We start from the raw sequence: 22,588 nt of genomic DNA on the forward strand, positions 1-22,588 counted from the left end.
ATTGTAAACAGCCGGTATTTTGTCAGGTTTTCAACACGTTGGGGATCTAAACGACTACTTTCTCTCCTGAAAATGTTTCAAATGTTGCTAAAGTTTACAGAGTTTAGAGCTTAAGGGAAATCAGCTTCAGGCCGGCTGATTTCGGCTCGGGTAGGAGCGAAATGCATTGTGGGTAAACGCTCTGCATACTGTCTGATCGATGCAGTATGTAATGTAGTAGGCGGTTTCGAACACAGCCAAAGACTCTGTAACCGCTAACAATGACATCACCAAGATTCATTTTGACAAAATACAAGTAAAAGATTCTCATTTGCAAGCTGGTAATTAACATCAAATTATCCCAAATTTGAATTCCAAAGATCTCTGGTTCCAACTATGCTTTCATAACCTTGAATTAGATGGATATCAAACCAAGTGTCACACTGCTGTTTCCCCCTCGAATATGATAATTAAGATAAAAACACGGCACATCCAGAACTGCAGGCATCAGAGCTGATGTTCACAAAACAGTGTTGATCTGTTGTGTAAAAAGGAATTTATGTCTGGTTTGCAGGTTTTTTTTAAAAAGTCATCGACACAACTATGATTATTGTTATTTATTTATTTATTTATTTATTTTCATTTAGTAATTTATTATTATTAGTTAGTTGTAGTATTTTTTTTATTAGAAATGGTATTATTATTGTTGTTGTTAATATACAATCATTGTAAATATTAATATTTTTTTGAGCTCCTTGACTAATTTGAATTTCCCCCATTGGGGATAAACAAAGTGTTTTTCTATTCTATTCTATGAAGTGATTAACTTTTAGTTCTAATCTGGATCCGAGGTTTCGTTTTAGTAACCTTTGACGATGAAAACAGGTGACGAGCAGCTTTGTGTTTCTGGTGCTAATTCAGCATCATATTTAAGTAGCTAATGTGCTAGTTCTCCACCTTAATTATGCGATAAATTCACAATTTTCAGTTTTGACGTCGCTTGTCGACTCAGATCTGACTCAACTCTGTGTTGTTACTCAGTTAAAGGTGTGTTTTTGAGTAAGATATTAGCATGCTTGTCTTAACTCAGACTCAAACCATGACAGTGGCAGACCTGTGTATGTTTTCTGTTGTAAAACATCATTACACAATAGCAATATGAGATAAAACCAGCTTAAACTTTCCTGAAATGTATAAAAAAAAAAACTTATTGCACTTTCCTTTTACTTCAAATGTGAGCTGATTAATATTTAAACAATAGACTTTCTCATTCAGTTGACTCTGCTTCTGTAAATGTCACCAACTTACTGGAGAGATTTAAAAAAACAAAAAAAAGCGTCAGTCTGGACAAAATGTTATTCCTCCCACATAATCTCTGCTGTTTATGCAGGAAGGGGGGCAATCCTATCTCATCACAGCAGTCGGTACAGCCTGTCTCGGGGAAATGAAAAAAACTGAACAGGGAGGAGGGCAAATATCTCTGTTCTCTCTGGACTTTGCAGTTATTTCACTCTCCTGCCAGTCGTATCGATCGCTGCCAACTGTTTAACTGTGGCGCCACTCATGGGCGTCTCATCAGCTCAATCTGATACGGAAAATATACTGAGCAGGGCTGCTGCTAATCAAATGTTCTATTGATTATTTCATAGATTAATCGAGTAATCGGATAAGAAATACTTTTGGAATAGCTATTAAAATTATTAACAAGCCACAATCGGGGACATTTATCCTCCTCCTGATACTGATAACAGGACAATAGAACAGCAGGTATTAGCTTTCTAGCTAACATCCAGCTGTGTTAACATCTGTTAGCTTCTCTCCTACCGTCTCTGCTTTCATAAACTGTATTTTAATGCAGCTGAAATCCTAATAAAGCCTCTTATTTCCTGTGTTATTGTCTGTTATCAGACAACACAGTGGCTCAGAATAACAGCAGTTAACACGACACCTTAACCAGCAGTTCTCTGATGTTACAGATACAACACGGTCTGATAAAATGAGCTGTTTTTATTCTGGTTGGACTTTGATGTGACTCAGAATATTAGTTCACATTAACGGCTTCCAGGCTGAAGCTGCTCTGATGGGCACATTAACGACAATATGGTGGTGTGCTTGTGCTAGCGGGGTAGTTCTGGGGACATTTCACCAGAAATGAGACACTATTTGTCCAACACAATAAATGGTTGGTTTGCTTCAGCTTCCTTCTGATCTCTGCTAGCTTCTGCAAGATCTCTGCTAGCTTCCTTTTGATCTCTGCTAGCTTCCTTCTGATCTCTGCTAGCTTCCTTCTGGTCTCTGCTAGCTTCCTTCTGTTCTCTGCTAGCTTCCTTCTGATCTCTGCTTTTTTCCTTCTGATCTCTGCTTTTTTCCTTCTGTTCTCTGCTAGCTTCCTTCTGTTCTCTGCTAGTTTCCTTCTGTTCTCTGCTAGCTTCCTTCTGTTCTCTGCTAGCTTCCTTCTGTTCTCTGCTAGCCATCCATCCATCCATCCATCCATCCATTATCTTCCGCTGGTCCGGGGATCGGGTCGCGGGGGCAGCAGCTTGAGCAAAGAGACCCAGACGTCCCTGTCCCCGGCCACTTCCTCCAGCTCTTCTGGGGGGACCCCGAGGCGTTCCCAGGCCAGCCGAGAAACATAGTCTCTCCAACGTGTCCTGGGTCTTCCCCGGGGTCTCCTCCCAGTGGGACGGGCCCGGAACACCTCACCGGGGAGGCGTCCAGGAGGCATTCTCACCAGATGCCCGAGCCACCTCATCTGACTCCTCTCGATGCGGAGGAGCAGCGGTTCTACTCCGAGCCCCTCCCGGATGACCGAGCTTCTCACCCTATCTCTAAGGGAGAGCCCAGACACCCTGCGGAGGAAACTCATTTCGGCCGCTTGTATTCGCGATCTCGTTCTTTCGGTCACTACCCACAGCTCGTGACCATAGGTGAGGGTAGGAACATAGACTGACCGGTAAATCGAGAGCTTCGCCTTCTGGCTCAGCTCCTTCTTCACCACGACGGGCCGGTGCAGAGCCCGCATCACTGCAGACGCCGCACCGATCCGTCTGTCAATCTCCTGCTCCATTCGTCCCTCACTCGTGAACAAGACCCCGAGATACTTGAACTCCTCCACTTGGGGAAGGATCTCATTCCCGACCCGGAGAGGGCATTCCACCCTTTTCCGGCCGAAGACCATGGTCTCAGATTTGGAGGTGCTGATGGTCATCCCAGCCGCTTCACACTCGGCTGCGAACCGCTCCAGTGAGAGCTGAAGGTCACAGCCTGACGACGCCAACAGAACCAAATCGTCCGCAAAAAGCAGAGACCCGATTCTGAGGTCGCCAAACCGGACCCCCTCAACGCCCTGGCTGCGCCTAGAAATTCTGTCCATAAAAATTATGAACAGAATCGGTGACAAAGGGCAGCCCTGACGGAGTCCAACCCTCACAGGAAACATGTCCGACTTACTGCCGGCAATGCGGACCAGACTCTGACACCGGTCATACAGGGACCGAACAGCCCATATCAAGGAGTCCGGCACTCCATACTCCCGGAGCACCCCCCATAAGAGTCCCCGAGGGACACGGTCGAACGCCTTCTCCAAGTCCACAAAACACATGTAGACAGGTTGGGCGAACTCCCATGCTCCCTCCAGGATCCTGCGGAGGGTATAGAGCTGGTCCACTGTTCCACGGCCAGGACGAAAACCACACTGCACCTCCTGAATCCGAGATTCGACTATCCGGCGGATCCTCCTCTCCAGTACCCCCGAAAAGACCTTACCAGGGAGGCTGAGGAGTGTGATCCCCCTATAGTTGGAACACACCCTCCGGTCCCCCTTTTTAAAGAGGGGGACCACCACCCCGATCTGCCAGTCCAGAGGCACTGCCCCCGATGTCCACGCGATGCTGCAGAGGCGTGTCAACCAAGACAGCCCCACAACATCCAGAGCCTTGAGGAACTCAGGACGGACCTCATCCACCCCCGGGGCCTTGCCACCGAGGAGTTTTTTGACCACCTCGGCAACCTCAGCCCCAGAAATGGGAGGTCCCACGTCCGAGCTCCCCAACTCTGCTTCCTCATCGGAAGGCGTGTCGGTAGGATTGAGGAGGCCCTCGAAGTACTCCCCCCACCGACTCACGACGTCCCTAGTTGAAGTCAGCAGAGCCCCGCCCTCACCATACACGGTGTTGACGGTGCACCGCTTCCCCCCCCTGAGCCGCCGGATGGTGGACCAGAATCTCCTCGAGGCCGTCCGGAAATCGTTCTCCATGGCCTCCCCGAACTCCTCCCAAGCCCGAGTTTTTGCCTCAGCAACCGCCGAGGCTGCGTTCCGCTTGGCCTGTCGGTACCCATCAGCTGCTTCCAGGGTCCCACTGGCCAAAAAGGCCCGATAGGACTCCTTCTTCAGCTTGACGGCCTCCCTCACCACTGGGGTCCACCAGCGGGTTCGGGGATTGCCGCCACGACAGGCACCGACCACCTTGCGGCCACAGCTCCAGTCGGCCGCCTCAACAATGGAGGCACGGAACATGGCCCATTCGGGCTCAATGTCCCCCACCTCCCCCGGGACATGGTTGAAGCTCTGCCGGAGGTGGGAGTTGAAACTCCTCCTTACAGGGGATTCCGCCAGCCGTTCCCAGCAGACCCTCACAATACGTTTGGGCCTGCCAGGTCTGACCGGCTTCCTCCCCCACCAGCGGAGCCAACTCACCACCAGGTGGTGATCAGTTGACAGCTCCGCCCCTCTCTTCACCCGAGTGTCCAGGACATACGGCCGCAAGTCCGATGATACGACTACAAAGTCGATCATCTCTGCTAGCTTCCTTCTGATTTCTGCTAGCTTCCTTCTGTTCTCTGGTAGCTTCCTTCTGTTCTCTGCTAGCTTCCTTCTGTTCTCTGCTAGCTTCCTTCTGTTCTCTGCTAGCTTCCATCTGATCTCTGCTAGCTTCCTTCTGATTTCTGCTAGCTTCCTTCTGTTCTCTGCTAGCTTCCTTCTGATCTCTGCTTTTTTCCTTCTGTTCTCTGGTAGCTTCCTTCTGTTCTCTGCTAGCGTCCTTCTGTTCTCTGGTAGCTTCCTCCTGTTCTCTGCTAGCTTTCTTCTGATCTCTGCTTTTTTCCTTCTGTTCTCTGCTAGCTTCCTTCTGATCTCTGCTAGCTTCCTTCTGTTTTCTGCTAGCTTCCTTCTGTTCTGTTCTCTGCTAGCTTCCTTCCGATCTCTGCTAGCTTCCATCTGATCTCTGCTAGCTTCCTTCTGATTTCTGCTAGCTTCCTTCTGTTCTCTGCTAGCTTCCTTCTGATCTCTGCTTTTTTCCTTCTGTTCTCTGGTAGCTTCCTTCTGTTCTCTGCTAGCTTCCTTCTGTTCTCTGGTAGCTTTCTTCTGATCTCTGCTTTTTTCCTTCTGTTCTCTGCTAGCTTCCTTCTGATCTCTGCTAGCTTCCTTCTGTTTTCTGCTAGCTTCCTTCTGTTCTGTTCTCTGCTAGCTTCCTTCCAATCTCTGCTAGCTTCCTTCTGATCTCTGCTAGCTTCCTTCTGATCTCTGATCGCTTCCTTCTGTTCTGTTCTCTGCTAGCTTCCTTCCGATCTCTGCTAGCTTCCTTCTGTTCTCTGCTAGCTTCCTTCTGATCTCTGATCGCTTCCTTCTGCTCTCTGCTAGCTTCTTTCTGTTCTCTGCTAGCTTCTTTCTGTTCTCTGCTAGCTTCTTTCTGTTCTCTGCTAGCTTCCTTCTGATCTCTGCTAGCTTCCTTCTGTTCTCTGCTAGCTTCTTTCTGTTCTCTGCTAGCTTCTTTCTGTTCTCTGCTAGCTTCCTTCTGATCTCTGCTAGCTTCCTTCTGCTCTCTGCTAGCTTCCTTCTGTTCTCTGCTAGCTTCCTTCTGATCTCTGCTAGCTTCCTTCTGATCTCTGCTAGCTTCCTTCTGATATCTGCTAGCTTCCTTCTGTTCTCTGCTAGCTTCCTTCTCAGCTAACAAGCCGACTGATTTCCATTAAACGTGAAATGTTCCCTTGTGTTTGTTCCGCTCAGTGGACTTGATATGTGAACTGGCTGCTTTCTGCTGAGATGCTGTAGCACTGACGTTGTGCTATCGTGCTAAGCTAACTGGCTTTTACAATTGACACAATGTACAGTACTTTGAAATGCTCCCAAACTTTAGACTTTTGTCGTGTTTTTCTATAATTTTGCTTTTCGTCGTTTCTTTTTTAAAGAACAGCAAGTTTTAAACGACATTGTGGAGCAGAAAGAAGAACGTACAGTGTTTGTAGAGGGGGGGTATATGTGTTAAAGAATTCATTGTGGAAATAAAATTAGATTTTTCTCCTTTTTTTTGTCACCTTTCACAAATCCATTCTCAAAAAGAGTTTAATTTCAGGGTTTCTATGCATTACAGATACACAGCAGTCGGTGCTTCGCAGTATATCACCCTGGCAGATAACGCTGGTGTCGGGGGCACTTCTCGTCTTCTTTTCTTTCCTCTGCTTCCCTCTCTTCTCTCCCTCCATTGTCATTAGTGCCTTTGACTTTTTGGATCTTGGAAAGCTGCCGTTTTCAGCAAGCTGCATGTGATAAGAGCATTGCAGTGATATAGGTTTAATAAGTGGGGGGGAAAAAGGGGCATATAATGAAAGTATTGGTGTATATTTAGTGTCAGACAGGAGCTGGTTACACAGAGGTGATGTATGAGTGTAACAGGCTGGCTGCCCTGCAACGTGCACGATGAGAAGCTGGCAGAAAGGCAATCCCAAGGTGGAATTGATTTTCAGCCTGCAGAGAAAATAGCCCACAGGCAGCCGAAGTTTAAGCACAAAAAAAATGGATTGCATTACACTTCTTGGCTGAAATCTAATGAAATCAGCACAACATTGTTGTTTCACGGAGTGAGAAAAAAACTGTAATTTCCCTCCCATGAAAGGTTTATTTAAAGGTCAGGAAGGAGGAAGTGAGGAGTTCTGAGATCAGGAAGGCAGTAAGAGGACGAATGTACTCCCAGCTTCAGTTTGAAGGTCCCCCGTCTTCTGTTTAATACTCTGATTTCTGATTAAACGTCACAGAAACGTCTAGATAAGCGAAGCTCGTTAAAGACGACAACATATCCAGGTCATGTTTGTGTCACTGTTTAATCCAATGTTCTGAATTCTGTTTGATAGGAGTAGAGGAGATGGAGTTTCAGGGCCAGATTCCCTGTTTGTTAGCACACAATGAGACGCCTAATCCTCTGGGAGGGGAGAAATAAGTCGCTGGGACAGCAAACTGAGAGAGAAGAGCTCCTTTTCTTTTGTTAAGTGCACTCTGCACTTCCTTTAGATCCTCTGTGGTACAGGAGTTACACAGTTATTGCTGATTCTGTGCACATTTCCCCCCAAAACACTAGTTTTTACCCCTTATTCCAGTTTTTAAACCAACCCAACAATCTGTTGTACTGGCATCCAATCATTCAACATCATTCCGTGTCCATTATATTCGGCTTTATTGGTTTAAATGTTTCAGAAATAGTTGAATTATAGTATTTTATATCTAAGATGTTAAAAATATGCTAAAGTATTTGTTATTTAGTGAAAATACAAAGTGATTTCTGAGTCCTTGGACCAGGCTTTTGCATTGATTTGCACACAAAATGGCTTCCAAGTACAAATTTGTTCCTTTGCCATCACTGCTCCTATTAGCTTGTTCTCTCTGCAGTATATTGGAAGTTAATAGAGAGTATTGGAACAACCGAAGTCATTAGTATAACATAATTAGGTGTGAAATGCCTGAGGCTGTTCACTTTCAGAGAGCTGTTTAACTAAGCACCTCCTTTGGCATGGAGGAGAAAGTGAAATGTCCTCCGCTCTGATGGTGTCCACGTTGATGAGGCCCATTTTTTTCCTTTTCATGTGTTTTCAAAGGATGGAGTTCAGGTGAGAGACGTGTGTGGACTCCTCAAAGTAGTTCTAAAACAACACCGATATATACTGTAACTCGTTTTCTCATTTAAGGCGAGACACTACAGGTGAATAGAGTAATAATTTTAAATAATAGGCATTATCTCATTAAATATGCGAATTATATGCAAATTTGCATGTATTTCCAGAAGATAGATCTGAACATATGATAAAGCCAGGTTCAAAATTCTTTTTTCATTTTGTTTACACGCAAAATGAAAAGAAAATTACAGAGGGATTTCAGGATATCTGCTTTCATTTCCTAGGAAATCAAAATATACTGTCCATAGCCTAAAAAACAGATTTTCGCCATATTTTTTGATTATAATGTCACATAAATCAGGCCGGGAATGATTTATCAACAAATCCTTTTGTAAATATCTTCAGAATACTGCTAAGTGTATAACTTGAGAGTTTGGTGTTAGTAGGTGCTCCATAGGCTGAGATATTGATACTGGAAAAATACAAAAAACGGATTTTGAGAAAACAGTATTTAAAGATTTAAATAGGGGAATTTGATACATTTGAATTGGAAACTATTGCTCAAAAACAGAATAAATGCTCAGGCCCTTAGTAATACTAATATTGAATAAAATAATCTTATTAAAAAAAGAATACAAGCTCAATACAATAAAAGATCATATATTATTTAATTGAGATGTGCTATATGTATGATGTCATTAACTCTGTTTCCTAACGACAGTTTACGGTCAGGTGTGCTGCTTCCTGATGCTTCATCAGCTGATCTAACAGATTTTCTTTTATTGCATCTTGCAAAGCGCAATCGTTGCTTTCTTTTCTTTGAAAGTTGCGGTGTTATGGGGCAAACACGGGAGCGTCAGAGTCCACCGCGTGATGCGTCTGAGCGAATCACGTTAGCAGAAACGAGCAGAAGCCAATGAGATTTCGTCATTAGCTTTAAATCCGCCTTTAGACATCCACGATTGGTTTCTGATAGAAAGGAAGCGCCGTTATTTGGGTGACATATCATTGTGCAGGAGACTCAGAGCTTTCCAACAACACCGGTCATGACAGACTTCAGGAAATGGACGAAGCTCGGCATGGCGCGTTGGAATGCTAACTTTTTGGTAAATTCGGGCGAAACGTGCCGCCACGAGTAAACAAAATGTAATAAAATAAACATTTTAATTTATGTTTTCAACGTTTTCTTTATAGCAGGTTGAAAGAACACATGTTGAAGGAGTAGACTTGACCACTGCTTGAAAAATCACTGTTTTTGCCTGGCGTGTCTCGCCTTGATGAGCAAAATGACCGTTTTTATGCATTCAGTAATGATCCCAGAAACACAGTGAAGAAGATCTCACCTTGTCCCATTGTCTCTCCCTGTCCAGCGTGATGATTATCATGGCCGGGTTGACCAGGTAGCCGTTACTGTTGAAGGAGAAGTCGTTGTGCTCCCATGTAACATTCAGCATGTGCCTGAGGAGAAACGGAAATGAAGGATCGGTAATAAGCTTCAGAGTTTCCCCAAAGCCGACGAAATGTCACATTTCTGCCTCCTGTGAAGGCAAGTTAGACAGATAAAAGAATCGAAGGAGACTCAAAGTGGCACAAGCTGTCGTTCAGCAGAAAATGGGTTTTTATGACTTTGACAGATGGCAGCAGGGTTATTCGGCTGTGGCAGTGGTGGCTTTTGTCTTGTAGTGCTCTGAACAGATGCTTCTCACTTATGCTGAGTTGATGTTTACAGATTTTTACTCTTATCTTTGGCCTCATCCACTGACGGATACTTTGTATTACTACAGAAAGTGAACCATAAACCTGGGATTTCTTAACGAAAGTACAGATTGAGCTCCCCCAACCACATTTCTGCTGCTGCAGACCTTTTAAAAATGAAGATTTATCCTGTTTCATTGTTAATTCCTCCAGTTTTCCATTTATCTATTTTTTTATGAATAAAGCTCCAAATCTGAAGCTTGAATTTCAAAACTTAATCACATTTTAACTACTGATTTTATCTATTGTTCTTATTTCTTTCTTTTTTGTTTAAAAATTGAGGGCTGGGCAACGATTAAAATGTTTAATCTAATTAATCACATGATTTCCCTGATTAATCATGATTAATCGCATTTGTACACACAATCCCAAAATGAATCCAAAAGTAGTGTATAGCTTTTAGCATTTAGCTTTATTTTAAATGTGCTGCCATATGAATGAAAGTGCCATAACATTTGTTGTGCAAACACACTTTTAACATCAGCATCTTTCTGTAGTTTTTATGTAGAAGCCTCGCTCCACTGTCTGTTTCCTTGAATGACTTGCTGCTATCAGTTGTGTGTTTTGCCTTTAAGTGATATTTTAGACTGGAACTACTACGCTGAGAAGACAATTCAACTTGGCAGTGTTTACAGATGACTTTGGTTCTGTCGACTCCGCCGTCTGGAAGAACTTTAAAATCAAAATAGCCGAGTAAAAGTTCCGTACCCTTCTCCAGGTTTGGTGGATCCGCCATGGGCGTCGCACCCGGGGGGGATGGGGATGTTTCGACACCCCCACTTTTACAGCAAGATGATTTCACCTTTTTGAATTTTCAATGACCAAATAAAGTTTTAACAAATCATAAAATGTGTTTTAAAGACTCTGTACCCTCTTTAGAATAATTCTATCCAGATTTGAGCAGTGTAACTATTGGAGTTTCCATACAGGACCTAGTTTAGTGTGATCAAAATGCAGTAAAATGGCCCTGTTCTGCATTTTTACAAATCAGAAAAAGGTTTCACAAATCCCAAACAAGGTATTAATTAATCTATAGATTCTTTAGAATAATTCTATCCAGATTTGAGCAGTGTAACTATTGTAGTTTCCATACAAGACCTAGTTTAGGGCGATCAAAATGCAAAAAATGGCCCTTTATGCCCATCCATTTAATTTGCGATTCGGATGCCAACTTCAGCGTCGTATATCTGGGCTTGATGTGGCGCTCATGTAACACCCCCACATTTAAAATCACTGCTCCACCCCTGGGATCCGCCGATTACTTTCTTTTCCGGTTCCGCAGCAGACAGCAACAGACTTTTACAAAATAAAATAAATAATAAAACCTGCGGCAATGTGCGATAAAATAAATGTCGGTGTTAAATAATTAACGAGTTAACGCGATAATAACGAATAATAACTCGCCCAGCCCTATTAAAATTAAAATCATGCTTTTTATTTCTACTGTTTTAATGTATCTGTAAAGCACTTTGAATAATCTTGTTGTTGAATTGTGCTACACAGATAAACTTGCCTTTATCAAGGTATGTAGTTATTAACTATTTTAATGACCAGCTTTACCTGGCAGAAAGATTATTAAGTGATAATTGGATCTATTTTTCGTGTTTATTTATGAATAAACATCCTTTCTCTATGAATACCAGTTGGTTTGTGGTTATGTTATCTCCCATTATTGGGGCTAAGGAGTGGTGAAAGCTGCCTGGCTGTGTAGAAAACAGATATCTGCTGCTTTAGACTCCATTGTTTCATCACTCACATCCTCCGTTACATTAGGCCCGTGGCGCTGAGCTCTCACCTCAGCTGCCACTCCAGCAGAGGTGATGAAAGCCTGTCGGGAGGAGAAAAGTCCTCAGCCTGGTGTGTGTGTGAAAAGCCAGTTTAATCTGGTAGCGTGTGATAATCTTATTAACAGGTGAGCTGACTCATTATCAAAAGCCAATGAAGTGATGACAAATCTGAGAACAGAGGAGGCTGCTGGTGTTTGATCCGACAAAGAGAAGAGATCTGAGTGTAAAGCTAATTCAAAGTGCTTTGTTCCCTCTCGCTGACCTTCGCGTTGCTCAAATCGTGCCTACTGGGGTTGGCATGTCTAAACGGGAAGGGTTTGTACCATATCAAAGCTTGAGATTATGTTCACCTTTTCCACTTTTTTTTTTATGGACGTTTGGGTTGACGAAAGAAAAAGTTGTTCCCCCTGAAGGCTCTGCAGGCTCTGCAGTGAAAACGACTTCTGACATCAGAGGGAGAAGGCCATGTTTCATAATGCAGGACGAGTTTGTGACGATGCGTGTTAGCTCGGCCTTCAGTGCCCATCCACAACAACCAGTACAAACATTTACTCACCGCACATTCTCCCTGAATAACCTTGGCTTATACGAGCTAAAAGCTGTAGCTGGGACAGTTGTTATCCCCTTTGCTGAATTAAACATTTTCCCAACAAAATAGGATTTGCTCTGTTCTCCGCCGCACAGATGGCGTCAGATTGTTCTTTCGGGGATGGTTTAACTGATGGGAAACCACACCCTTATCCAGCGTCACTAACCCGTTCCAGCTCAGTCTCCAGGAGATGCAGGAGAGTGCTGAGCAGATGAGGAGATGGATGGATACCAGGCAAGCAGATGGGAAGTCATTAATAAATCAGCCATTGGTGACCACTTTCTTTATCGGTCGAACAGAAGTCTGAGAAGTTACTGTTTTATGTTTTTTATGTTGGCTATCAAGAGTAACAAAGTCATCTCACGCTGTCACCAGAACCCGTCACACGACTGTCACTAGAAACTGTCACCAGAAACTGTCACATGACTGTCACCAGAAACTGTCACCAGAAACTGTCCCCAGAAACTGTCACCAGAAACTGTCACATGACTGTCACCAGAAACTGTCACCAGAAACTGTCACATGACTGTCACTAGAAACTGTCACATGACTGTCACCAGAAACTGTCACTAGAAACTGTCACACGACTGTCACCAGAAACTGTCACCAGAAACTGTCACCAGAAACTGTCACATGACTGTCACCAGAAACTGTCACATGACTGTCACCAGAAACTGTCACCAGAAACTGTCACATGACTGTAACCAGAAACTGTCACCAGAAACTGTCACATGACTGTCACCAGAAACTGTCACCAGAAACTGTCACCAGAAACTGTCACATGACTGTCACCAGAAACTGTCACCAGAAACTGTCACTAGAAACTGTCACATGACTGTCACCAGAAACTGTCACCAGAAACTGTCACATGACTGTCACCAGAAACTGTCCCCAGAAACTGTCACATGACTGTCACCAGAAACTGTCACCAGAAACTGTCACATGACTGTCACCAGAAACTGTCACATGACTGTCACCAGAAACTGTCACATGACTGTCACCAGAAACTGTCACTAGAAACTGTCACCAGAAACTGTCACTAGAAACTGTCACATGACTGTCACCAGAAACTGTCACCAGAAACTGTCACATGACTGTCACCAGAAACTGTCACCAGAAACTGTTACATGACTGTCACCAGAAACTGTCACCAGAAACTGTCACATGACTGTCACCAGAAACTGTCACATGACTGTCACCAGAAACTGTCACCAGAAACTGTCACATGACTGTCACCAGAAACTGTCACCAGAAACTGTCACCAGAAACTGTCACATGACTGTCACCAGAAACTGTCACATGACTGTCACCAGAAACTGTCACCAGAAACTGTCACATGACTGTCACCAGAAACTGTCACGACTGTCACCAGAAACTGTCACATGACTGTCACCAGAAACTGTCACCAGAAACTGTCACCAGAAACTGTCACCAGAAACTGTCACTAGAAACTGTCACCAGAAACTGTCACCAGAAACTGTCACTAGAAACTGTCACATGACTCTCACCAGAAACTGTCCCCAGAAACTGTCCCCAGAAACTGTCACCAGAAACTGTCACATGACTGTCACTAGAAACTGTCACCAGAAACTGTCACATGACTGTCACTAGAAACTGTCACCAGAAACTGTCACTAGAAACTGTCACATGAGTGTCACTAGAAACTGTCACCAGAAACTGTCACTAGAAACTGTCACATGAGTGTCACCAGAAACTGTCACCAGAAACTGTCACATGACTGTCACTAGAAACTGTCACCAGAAACTGTCACTAGAAACTGTCACATGAGTGTCACCAGAAACTGTCACCAGAAACTGTCACATGACTGTCACTAGAAACTGTCACCAGAAACTGTCACTAGAAACTGTCACCAGAAACTGTCACATGACTGTCACTAGAAACTGTCACCAGAAACTGTCACTAGAAACTGTCACGAGTGACACCAGAAACTGTCACCAGAAACTGTCACATGACTGTCACTAGAAACTGTCACCAGAAACTGTCACTAGAAACTGTCCCCAGAAACTGTCCCCAGAAACTGTCACCAGAAACTGTCACATGACTGTCACTAGAAACTGTCACCAGAAACTGTCACATGACTGTCACTAGAAACTGTCCCCAGAAACTGTCACCAGAAACTGTCACATGACTGTCACTAGAAACTGTCACATGACTGTCACCAGAAACTGTCACTAGAAACTGTCACACGACTGTCACCAGAAACTGTCACCAGAAACTGTCACCAGAAACTGTCACATGACTGTCACCAGAAACTGTCACATGACTGTCACCAGAAACTGTCACCAGAAACTGTCACATGACTGTAACCAGAAACTGTCACCAGAAACTGTCACATGACTGTCACCAGAAACTGTCACCAGAAACTGTCACCAGAAACTGTCACATGACTGTCACCAGAAACTGTCACCAGAAACTGTCACTAGAAACTGTCACATGACTGTCACCAGAAACTGTCACCAGAAACTGTCACATGACTGTCACCAGAAACTGTCCCCAGAAACTGTCACATGACTGTCACCAGAAACTGTCACCAGAAACTGTCACATGACTGTCACCAGAAACTGTCACATGACTGTCACCAGAAACTGTCACTAGAAACTGTCACCAGAAACTGTCACTAGAAACTGTCACATGACTGTCACCAGAAACTGTCACCAGAAACTGTCACCAGAAACTGTCACATGACTGTCACCAGAAACTGTCACCAGAAACTGTTACATGACTGTCACCAGAAACTGTCACCAGAAACTGTCACATGACTGTCACCAGAAACTGTCACATGACTGTCACCAGAAACTGTCACCAGAAACTGTCACATGACTGTCACCAGAAACTGTCACCAGAAACTGTCACCAGAAACTGTCACATGACTGTCACCAGAAACTGTCACATGACTGTCACCAGAAACTGTCACCAGAAACTGTCACATGACTGTCACCAGAAACTGTCACGACTGTCACCAGAAACTGTCACATGACTGTCACCAGAAACTGTCACCAGAAACTGTCACCAGAAACTGTCACCAGAAACTGTCACTAGAAACTGTCACCAGAAACTGTCACCAGAAACTGTCACTAGAAACTGTCACATGACTCTCACCAGAAACTGTCCCCAGAAACTGTCCCCAGAAACTGTCACCAGAAACTGTCACATGACTGTCACTAGAAACTGTCACCAGAAACTGTCACATGACTGTCACTAGAAACTGTCACCAGAAACTGTCACTAGAAACTGTCACATGAGTGTCACTAGAAACTGTCACCAGAAACTGTCACTAGAAACTGTCACATGAGTGTCACCAGAAACTGTCACCAGAAACTGTCACATGACTGTCACTAGAAACTGTCACCAGAAACTGTCACTAGAAACTGTCACATGAGTGTCACCAGAAACTGTCACCAGAAACTGTCACATGACTGTCACTAGAAACTGTCACCAGAAACTGTCACTAGAAACTGTCACCAGAAACTGTCACATGACTGTCACTAGAAACTGTCACCAGAAACTGTCACTAGAAACTGTCACGAGTGACACCAGAAACTGTCACCAGAAACTGTCACATGACTGTCACTAGAAACTGTCACCAGAAACTGTCACTAGAAACTGTCCCCAGAAACTGTCCCCAGAAACTGTCACCAGAAACTGTCACATGACTGTCACTAGAAACTGTCACCAGAAACTGTCACATGACTGTCACTAGAAACTGTCACCAGAAACTGTCACTAGAAACTGTCACATGAGTGTCACTAGAAACTGTCACCAGAAACTGTCACCAGAAACTGTCACTAGAAACTGTCACATGAGTGTCACCAGAAACTGTCACCAGAAACTGTCACATGACTGTCACTAGAAACTGTCACCAGAAACTGTCACTAGAAACTGTCACATGAGTGTCACCAGAAACTGTCACCAGAAACTGTCACATGACTGTCACTAGAAACTGTCACCAGAAACTGTCACATGACTGTCACTAGAAACTGTCACCAGAACCCGTCACATGACTGTCACCAGAAACTGTCACCAGAAACTGTCACATGACTGTCACTAGAAACTGTCACCAGAAACTGTCACGACTGTCACCAGAAACTGTCACCAGAAACTGTCACATGACTGTCACTAGAAACTGTCACTAGAAACTGTCACTAGAAACTGTCACATGACTGTCACCAGAAACTGTCACCAGAAACTGTCACCAGAAACTGTCACATGACTGTCACCAGAAACTGTCACCAGAAACTGTCACCAGAAACTGTCACTAGAAACTGTCACTAGAAACTGTCACATGACTGTCACCAGAAACTGTCACCAGAAACTGTCACCAGAAACTGTCACATGACTGTCACTAGAAACTGTCACCAGAAACTGTCACATGACTGTCACCAGAAACTGTCACCAGAAACTGTCACATGACTGTCACCAGAAACTGTCACCAGAAACTGTCACTAGAAACTGTCACATTACTGTCACCAGAAACTGTCACATAACTGTCACTAGAAACTGTCACCAGAAACTGTCACATGACTGTCACCAGAAACTGTCACCAGAAACTGTCACATGACTGTCACCAGAAACTGTCACCAGAAACTGTCACGACTGTCACCAGAAACTGTCACCAGAAACTGTCACTAGAAACTGTCACCAGAAACTGTCACATGACTGTCACCAGAAACTGTCACCAGAAACTGTCACATGACTGTCACTAGAAACTGTCACCAGAAACTGTCACATGACTGTCACTAGAAACTGTCACCAGAAACTGTCACCAGAAACTGTCACATGACTGTCACTAGAAACTGTCACCAGAAACTGTCACATGACTGTCACCAGAAACTGTCACCAGAAACTGTCACATGACTGTCACCAGAAACTGTCACATAACTGTCACTAGAAACTGTCACCACAAACTGTCACATGACTGTCACTAGAAACTGTCACACGACTGTCACTAGAAACTGTCACCAGAAACTGTCACATGACTGTCACTAGAAACTGTCACATGACTGTCACCAGAAACTGTCACATGACTGTCACCAGAAACTGTCACCAGAAACTGTCACCAGAAACTGTCACATGACTGTCACTAGAAACTGTCATTAGAAACTGTCACCAGAAACTGTCACATGACTGTCACTAGAAACTGTCACATGACTGTCACCAGAAACTGTCACCAGAAACTGTCACATGACTGTCACTAGAAACTGTCACCAGAAACTGTCACATGACTGTCACTAGAAACTGTCACCAGAAACTGTCACATGACTGTCACCAGAAACTGTCACCAGAAACTGTCACATGACTGTCACCAGAAACTGTCACCAGAAACTGTCACCAGAAACTGTCACATGACTGTCACCAGAAACTGTCACTAGAAACTGTCACTAGAAACTGTCACATGACTGTCACCAGAAACTGTCACTAGAAACTGTCACATGACTGTCACCAGAAACTGTCACATGACTGTCACCACAAACTGTCACCACAAACTGTCACATGACTGTCACCAGAAACTGTCACCAGAAACTGTCACATGACTGTCACCAGAAACTGTCACCAGAAACTGTCACCAGAAACTTTCACATGACTGTCACCAGAAACTGTCACCAGAAACTGTCACATGACTGTCACCAGAAACTGTCACCAGAAACTGTCACTAGAAACTGTCACTAGAAACTGTCACATGACTGTCACCAGAAACTGTCACTAGAAACTGTCACATGACTGTCACCAGAAACTGTCACCAGAAACTGTCACATGACTGTCACCAGAAACTGTCACCAGAAACTGTCACATGACTGTCACCAGAAACTGTCACCACAAACTGTCACATGACTGTCACCAGAAACTGTCACCAGAAACTGTCACATGACTGTCACCAGAAACTGTCACCAGAAACTGTCACATGACTGTCACCAGAAACTGTCACTAGAAACTGTCACCAGAAACTGTCACCAGAAACTGTCACATGACTGTCCCCAGAAACTGTCACCGGAAACTGTCACATGACTGTCACCAGAAACTGTCACCAGAAACTGTCACCAGAAACTTTCACATGACTGTCACCAGAAACTGTCACCAGAAACTGTCACTAGAAACTGTCACCAGAAACTGTCACTAGAAACTGTCACCAGAAACTGTCACATGACTGTCACCAGAAACTGTCACCAGAAACTGTCACATGACTGTCACCAGAAACTATCACCAGAAACTGTCACATGACTGTCACCAGAAACTGTCACCAGAAACTGTCACCAGAACCCGTCACATGACTGTCACCAGAAACTGTCACCAGAAACTGTCACCAGAACCCGTCACATGACTGTCACCGGAACCAGTCACATGACGACTGTCACCTGAACGCGTCACATGACTGAACTGATGACTGTCACCAGAACCCGTCACCTGACTGTCACCGGAACCAGTCACATGACGACTGTCACCTGAACGCGTCACATGACTGAACTGATGACTGTCACCAGAACCCGTCACATGACTGTACCGTTGATGACTGTCACCAGAACCCGTCACATGACGACTGTCACCAGAACCCGTCACATGACTGTACCGATGATGACTGTCACCAGAACCCGTCACATGACTGTACCGATGATGACTGTCACCAGAACCCGTCACATGACTGTACCGATGATGACTGTCACCAGAACCCGTCACATGACTGTACCGATGACGACTGTCACCAGAACCCGTCACATGACTGTACCGATGACGACTGTCACCAGAACCCGTCACATGACTGTACCGATGACGACTGTCACCAGAACCCGTCACATGACTGTACCGATGACGACTGTCACCAGAACCCGTCACATGACTGTACCGATGACGACTGTCACCAGAACCCGTCACATGACTGTACCGATGACGACTGTCACCAGAACCCGTCACATGACTGCACCGATGATGACTGATGACTGTCACCAGAACCCGTCGCATGACTGTACCGATGATGACTGTCACCAGAACCCGTCACATGACTGTACCGATGATGACTGTCACCAGAACCCGTCACATGACTGTACCGATGATAACTGTATTATGAATTTACCTTTTTTACTTGAATCAGAAACTAAGTATGTAAACTTGGTATTTTCAAATGTCACACGTATTGATATTAAACTATTTTCTCATTTAATGTCACAAGCTGCATCAACATAGAGGCATAGCCGGGTCAAAACAGTCGTCAATGACTTCATTTATCCTGACTTTAATGGAGCTTAACCAGAACCATCTCAGCCAGTTTTTTTTCAGGCCGTTACTTAAAAACAAAAATGAGACATTTAGAAAGCATAGCTTGATTGTAAAAATATTGTTTTTATGTCTGCTGTGCATGTATACACAACAAACATCGTGTTGTAGATTACACAGATCATATCGTATTGTAGTGAAGTGAAGTCTCACTTGAAGTGAGTCTTAATTATATCTTAATTATAACTTTAATGTGCACCGCTCTATGTGTCCCCTGCAGAGTGCTGCTGGTTGTTTTGTACTTCTACATTCATATTTATATAGAACAATACAACGTTTTCACTTTTTTAACTGTTTGATGAACGTTTGAGCCTTTCCTGATTGTTTTAAATCGATCGACAAAGGTAGAGATGATGCTCTTAGTAGCTTGAAGACTTATGTTGTGGCAAATCTGTGCAGGAAGTGTTAATAAAATGGTTGTTGACTAGGACTGGACGAGTTAACTCGTTATTATCGCGTTAACTCGTTAATTATTTAACGCCGATAAATATTTTATTTCGCATTAACGCATTTTTATTTTTATTTTTTAAATTTATTTTATTATTGTAAAAGTCTGTTTCTCACAGGCTTTTATTTTGTAAAAGTCTGTTGGTCACAGGCTTTTATTTTGTAATAGTCTGCTGCTGTGGAACAGGAAAAGAAAGTAATCGGCGGATCCACCAAACCTGGAGAAGGGTACGGAACTTTTACTCGGCCATTTTCATTTTAAAGTTCTTCCAGACGGCGGAGTCGACAGAACCAAAGTCATCTGTAAACACTGCCAAGTTGAATTGTCTTCTCAGCGTAGTAGTTCCAGTCTAAAATATCACTTAAAGGCAAAACACACAACTGATAGCAGCAAGTCATTCAAGGAAACAGACAGTGGAGCGAGGCTTCTACATAAAAACTACAGAAAGATGCTGATGTTAAAAGTGTGTTTGCACAACAAATGTTATGGCACTTTCATTCATATGGCAGCACATTTAAAATAAAACTAAATGCTAAAAGCTATACGCTACTTTTGGATTCATTTTTGGATTTTGCGTACAAATGCGATTAATCAGAGAAATCATGTGATTAATTAGATTAAACACTTTAATCGTTGCCCAGCGCTATTGTTGACTTATTAAAGACGAGGATATTCCTCAGAGAAAAAATATGCATCGTGAAAATCTACTTAAATATATTAAGACAACATTTAAATGTGAAGGATTAATCAATTAACAAGTGTGTCAAAGTATGAGTTAATCTACTTAAAATGATGATGATACAAGAATTAAAGGCAAATATTAGACTTTTTCTGAGGCTCACCTGAACAGAGTGTCATTTGTCGCTGAGTGCTTGATGGGGTTATTACAGTCACTCTGCCCCTCAGGAACGAAGCCCCGTTGTTTCCGAAAGCTCTGGACGCCTTTCACCACGATGGCCACCCCGTCCCGGACCCTCTTCCTCAGGCTCATCCTCCACCGGTCTGTGATGATGCTGATGAGCCCCACGGGGAAGCTGTCCGGCGGCAGGATGTCTGGATTTCCCACGGCCAGGCTGGGGACAATCCAGATGTAACCCGGCCCCACGAGTCCAGCCTCGGCTGCCATGGAAAACAGGTACTCGGCCTCCTCGTGGGAGCAGTACACCAACAGCACCTGGGCGTCGATCTGTTGGAGCAGCCTCCGTGCTCGTATGTCGTTGGTGCTGTCGGCGGACATGTCGAAGGTCAGCACGTCCTGCAGATCCCACATGAAGTAGCTGGTGTCTGTGAAGGACTTGATGTAATCCACGTACGCCTCGTAACCCGGGTACAAGCTGGTTATGACCACGAAGCTGTCCCAGTTGTACTCCTCCATCGCCTTGAACATGCCGTTGATCTGCTGCTCAATGGAGGATCCCAGCTGGAGGAAATTGGAGCCCTCACCCTGGAGGAAGAGGGCGAAAACATGGCGTCATTATGAAGATCAGAGACTTGTAGTTAAGGCGAGACACTACAGGTGAATAGGGTAATATTTTAAAATAATAGATATCACCATGAAACTTCCTCAGTTGATTACTTATACAAGTATGGAAAAAAAATGTATTACAAGTTTTAGAAATTTGTATGTTTAATTATGCAAATTAGGCATTGTCTCATTAAATATGCGCACATTTGCATATATTTCCGGAAGCTCGATCTGAACATATGATAAAGCCAGGTGCAAAATTCTTTTTTCATTTTGTTTACACACAGAATGAAAAGAAAATTACAGAGAGATTTCAGGATATCTGCTTTCATTTCCTAGGAAATCAAAATATACTGTCCATTGCCTAAAAAACATTGATTTTCGCCATATTTTTTTATTATAATGTCACATAAATCAGGCCAGGAATGATTTATCAACAAATCCTTTTGTAAATATCTTCAGAATACTGCTAAGTGTATAACTTGAGAGTTTGGTGTTAGTAGGTGCTCCATAGGCTGAGATATTGATACTGGAAAAATACAAAAAACTGATTTTGAGAAAACGGCATTTAAAGATTTAAATAGGGGAATTTAATACATTTGTATTGGAAACAATTGCTCAAAAACAGAATAAATGCTCAGGCCCTTAGTAATACTAATATTGGATAAAATAATCTTATTAATAAAGAATACAAGCTCAATACAATAAAAAATCGCATATCAATTCATTGAGATGTGTGACATGTATTAGCAGCCACTGTCATTAACTCGGTTTCCTAACGACAGTTTACGGTCAGGTGTGCAGCTTCCTGATGCTTCATCAGCTGATCTGATAGATTTTCTTGCATCTTGCAAAGCGCAATTGTTGCTTTCTTTTCTTTGAAAGTTGCCGTGTTATGGGGCATTTTCAGAGATTCAGCGAAAGCTAAACACGGGAGCGTCTGAGCGAATCACGTTAGCAGAAACAAGCAGCAGCCAATGAGATTTCGTCATTAGCTATAAATCCTCCTTTAGACATTCACGATTGGTTTCTGATAGAAAGGAAGCGCCGTTATTTGGGTGACGTATCATTGTGCAGGAGACTCAGAGCTTTCCAACGACACCGGTCATGACAGACTTCAGTAAATAGATGAAGCTCGCCATGGCGCGTTGGAATGCTAACTTTTTGGTAAATTCGGGCGAAGCGTGCCGCCGCGAGTAAACAAAATGTAATAAAATAAACATTTTAATTTATGTTTTCAACGTTTTCTTAATAGTAGGTTGAAAGAACACATATTGAAGGAGTAGACTTGCATGAAAAATCACTGTTTCTGCCTGCCGTGTCTCGTCTTAAAGGGATAGTTCGCCTCTTTTGACATGAAGCTGTGTGACATCCCATATCAGCAGCATCATTTCTGAACA

The 22,588-nt window shown here is 43.6% G+C and overlaps 1 protein-coding gene across 1 annotated transcript in view; it reads right to left on the reverse strand.

The window, feature by feature from the left end:
* The window catches only part of grin2ca (glutamate receptor, ionotropic, N-methyl D-aspartate 2Ca), an 86,231-nt gene that overhangs the window by 26,803 nt on the left and 36,840 nt on the right, over positions 1 to 22,588 (reverse strand). Inside the window, exons 3-4 of the mRNA XM_075454764.1 lie at positions 20,566 to 21,167; positions 9,204 to 9,318 (exon numbers count right to left, since the gene is read on the reverse strand). Of these exons, the coding sequence (XP_075310879.1) occupies positions 9,204 to 9,318; positions 20,566 to 21,167 (717 nt within the window). The remainder of the gene's footprint in view (positions 1 to 9,203; positions 9,319 to 20,565; positions 21,168 to 22,588) is intronic.

Source organism: Odontesthes bonariensis, chromosome 21 (assembly GCF_027942865.1).
Source record: "Odontesthes bonariensis isolate fOdoBon6 chromosome 21, fOdoBon6.hap1, whole genome shotgun sequence".
NCBI classification, from domain to species: domain Eukaryota; kingdom Metazoa; phylum Chordata; class Actinopteri; order Atheriniformes; family Atherinopsidae; genus Odontesthes; species Odontesthes bonariensis.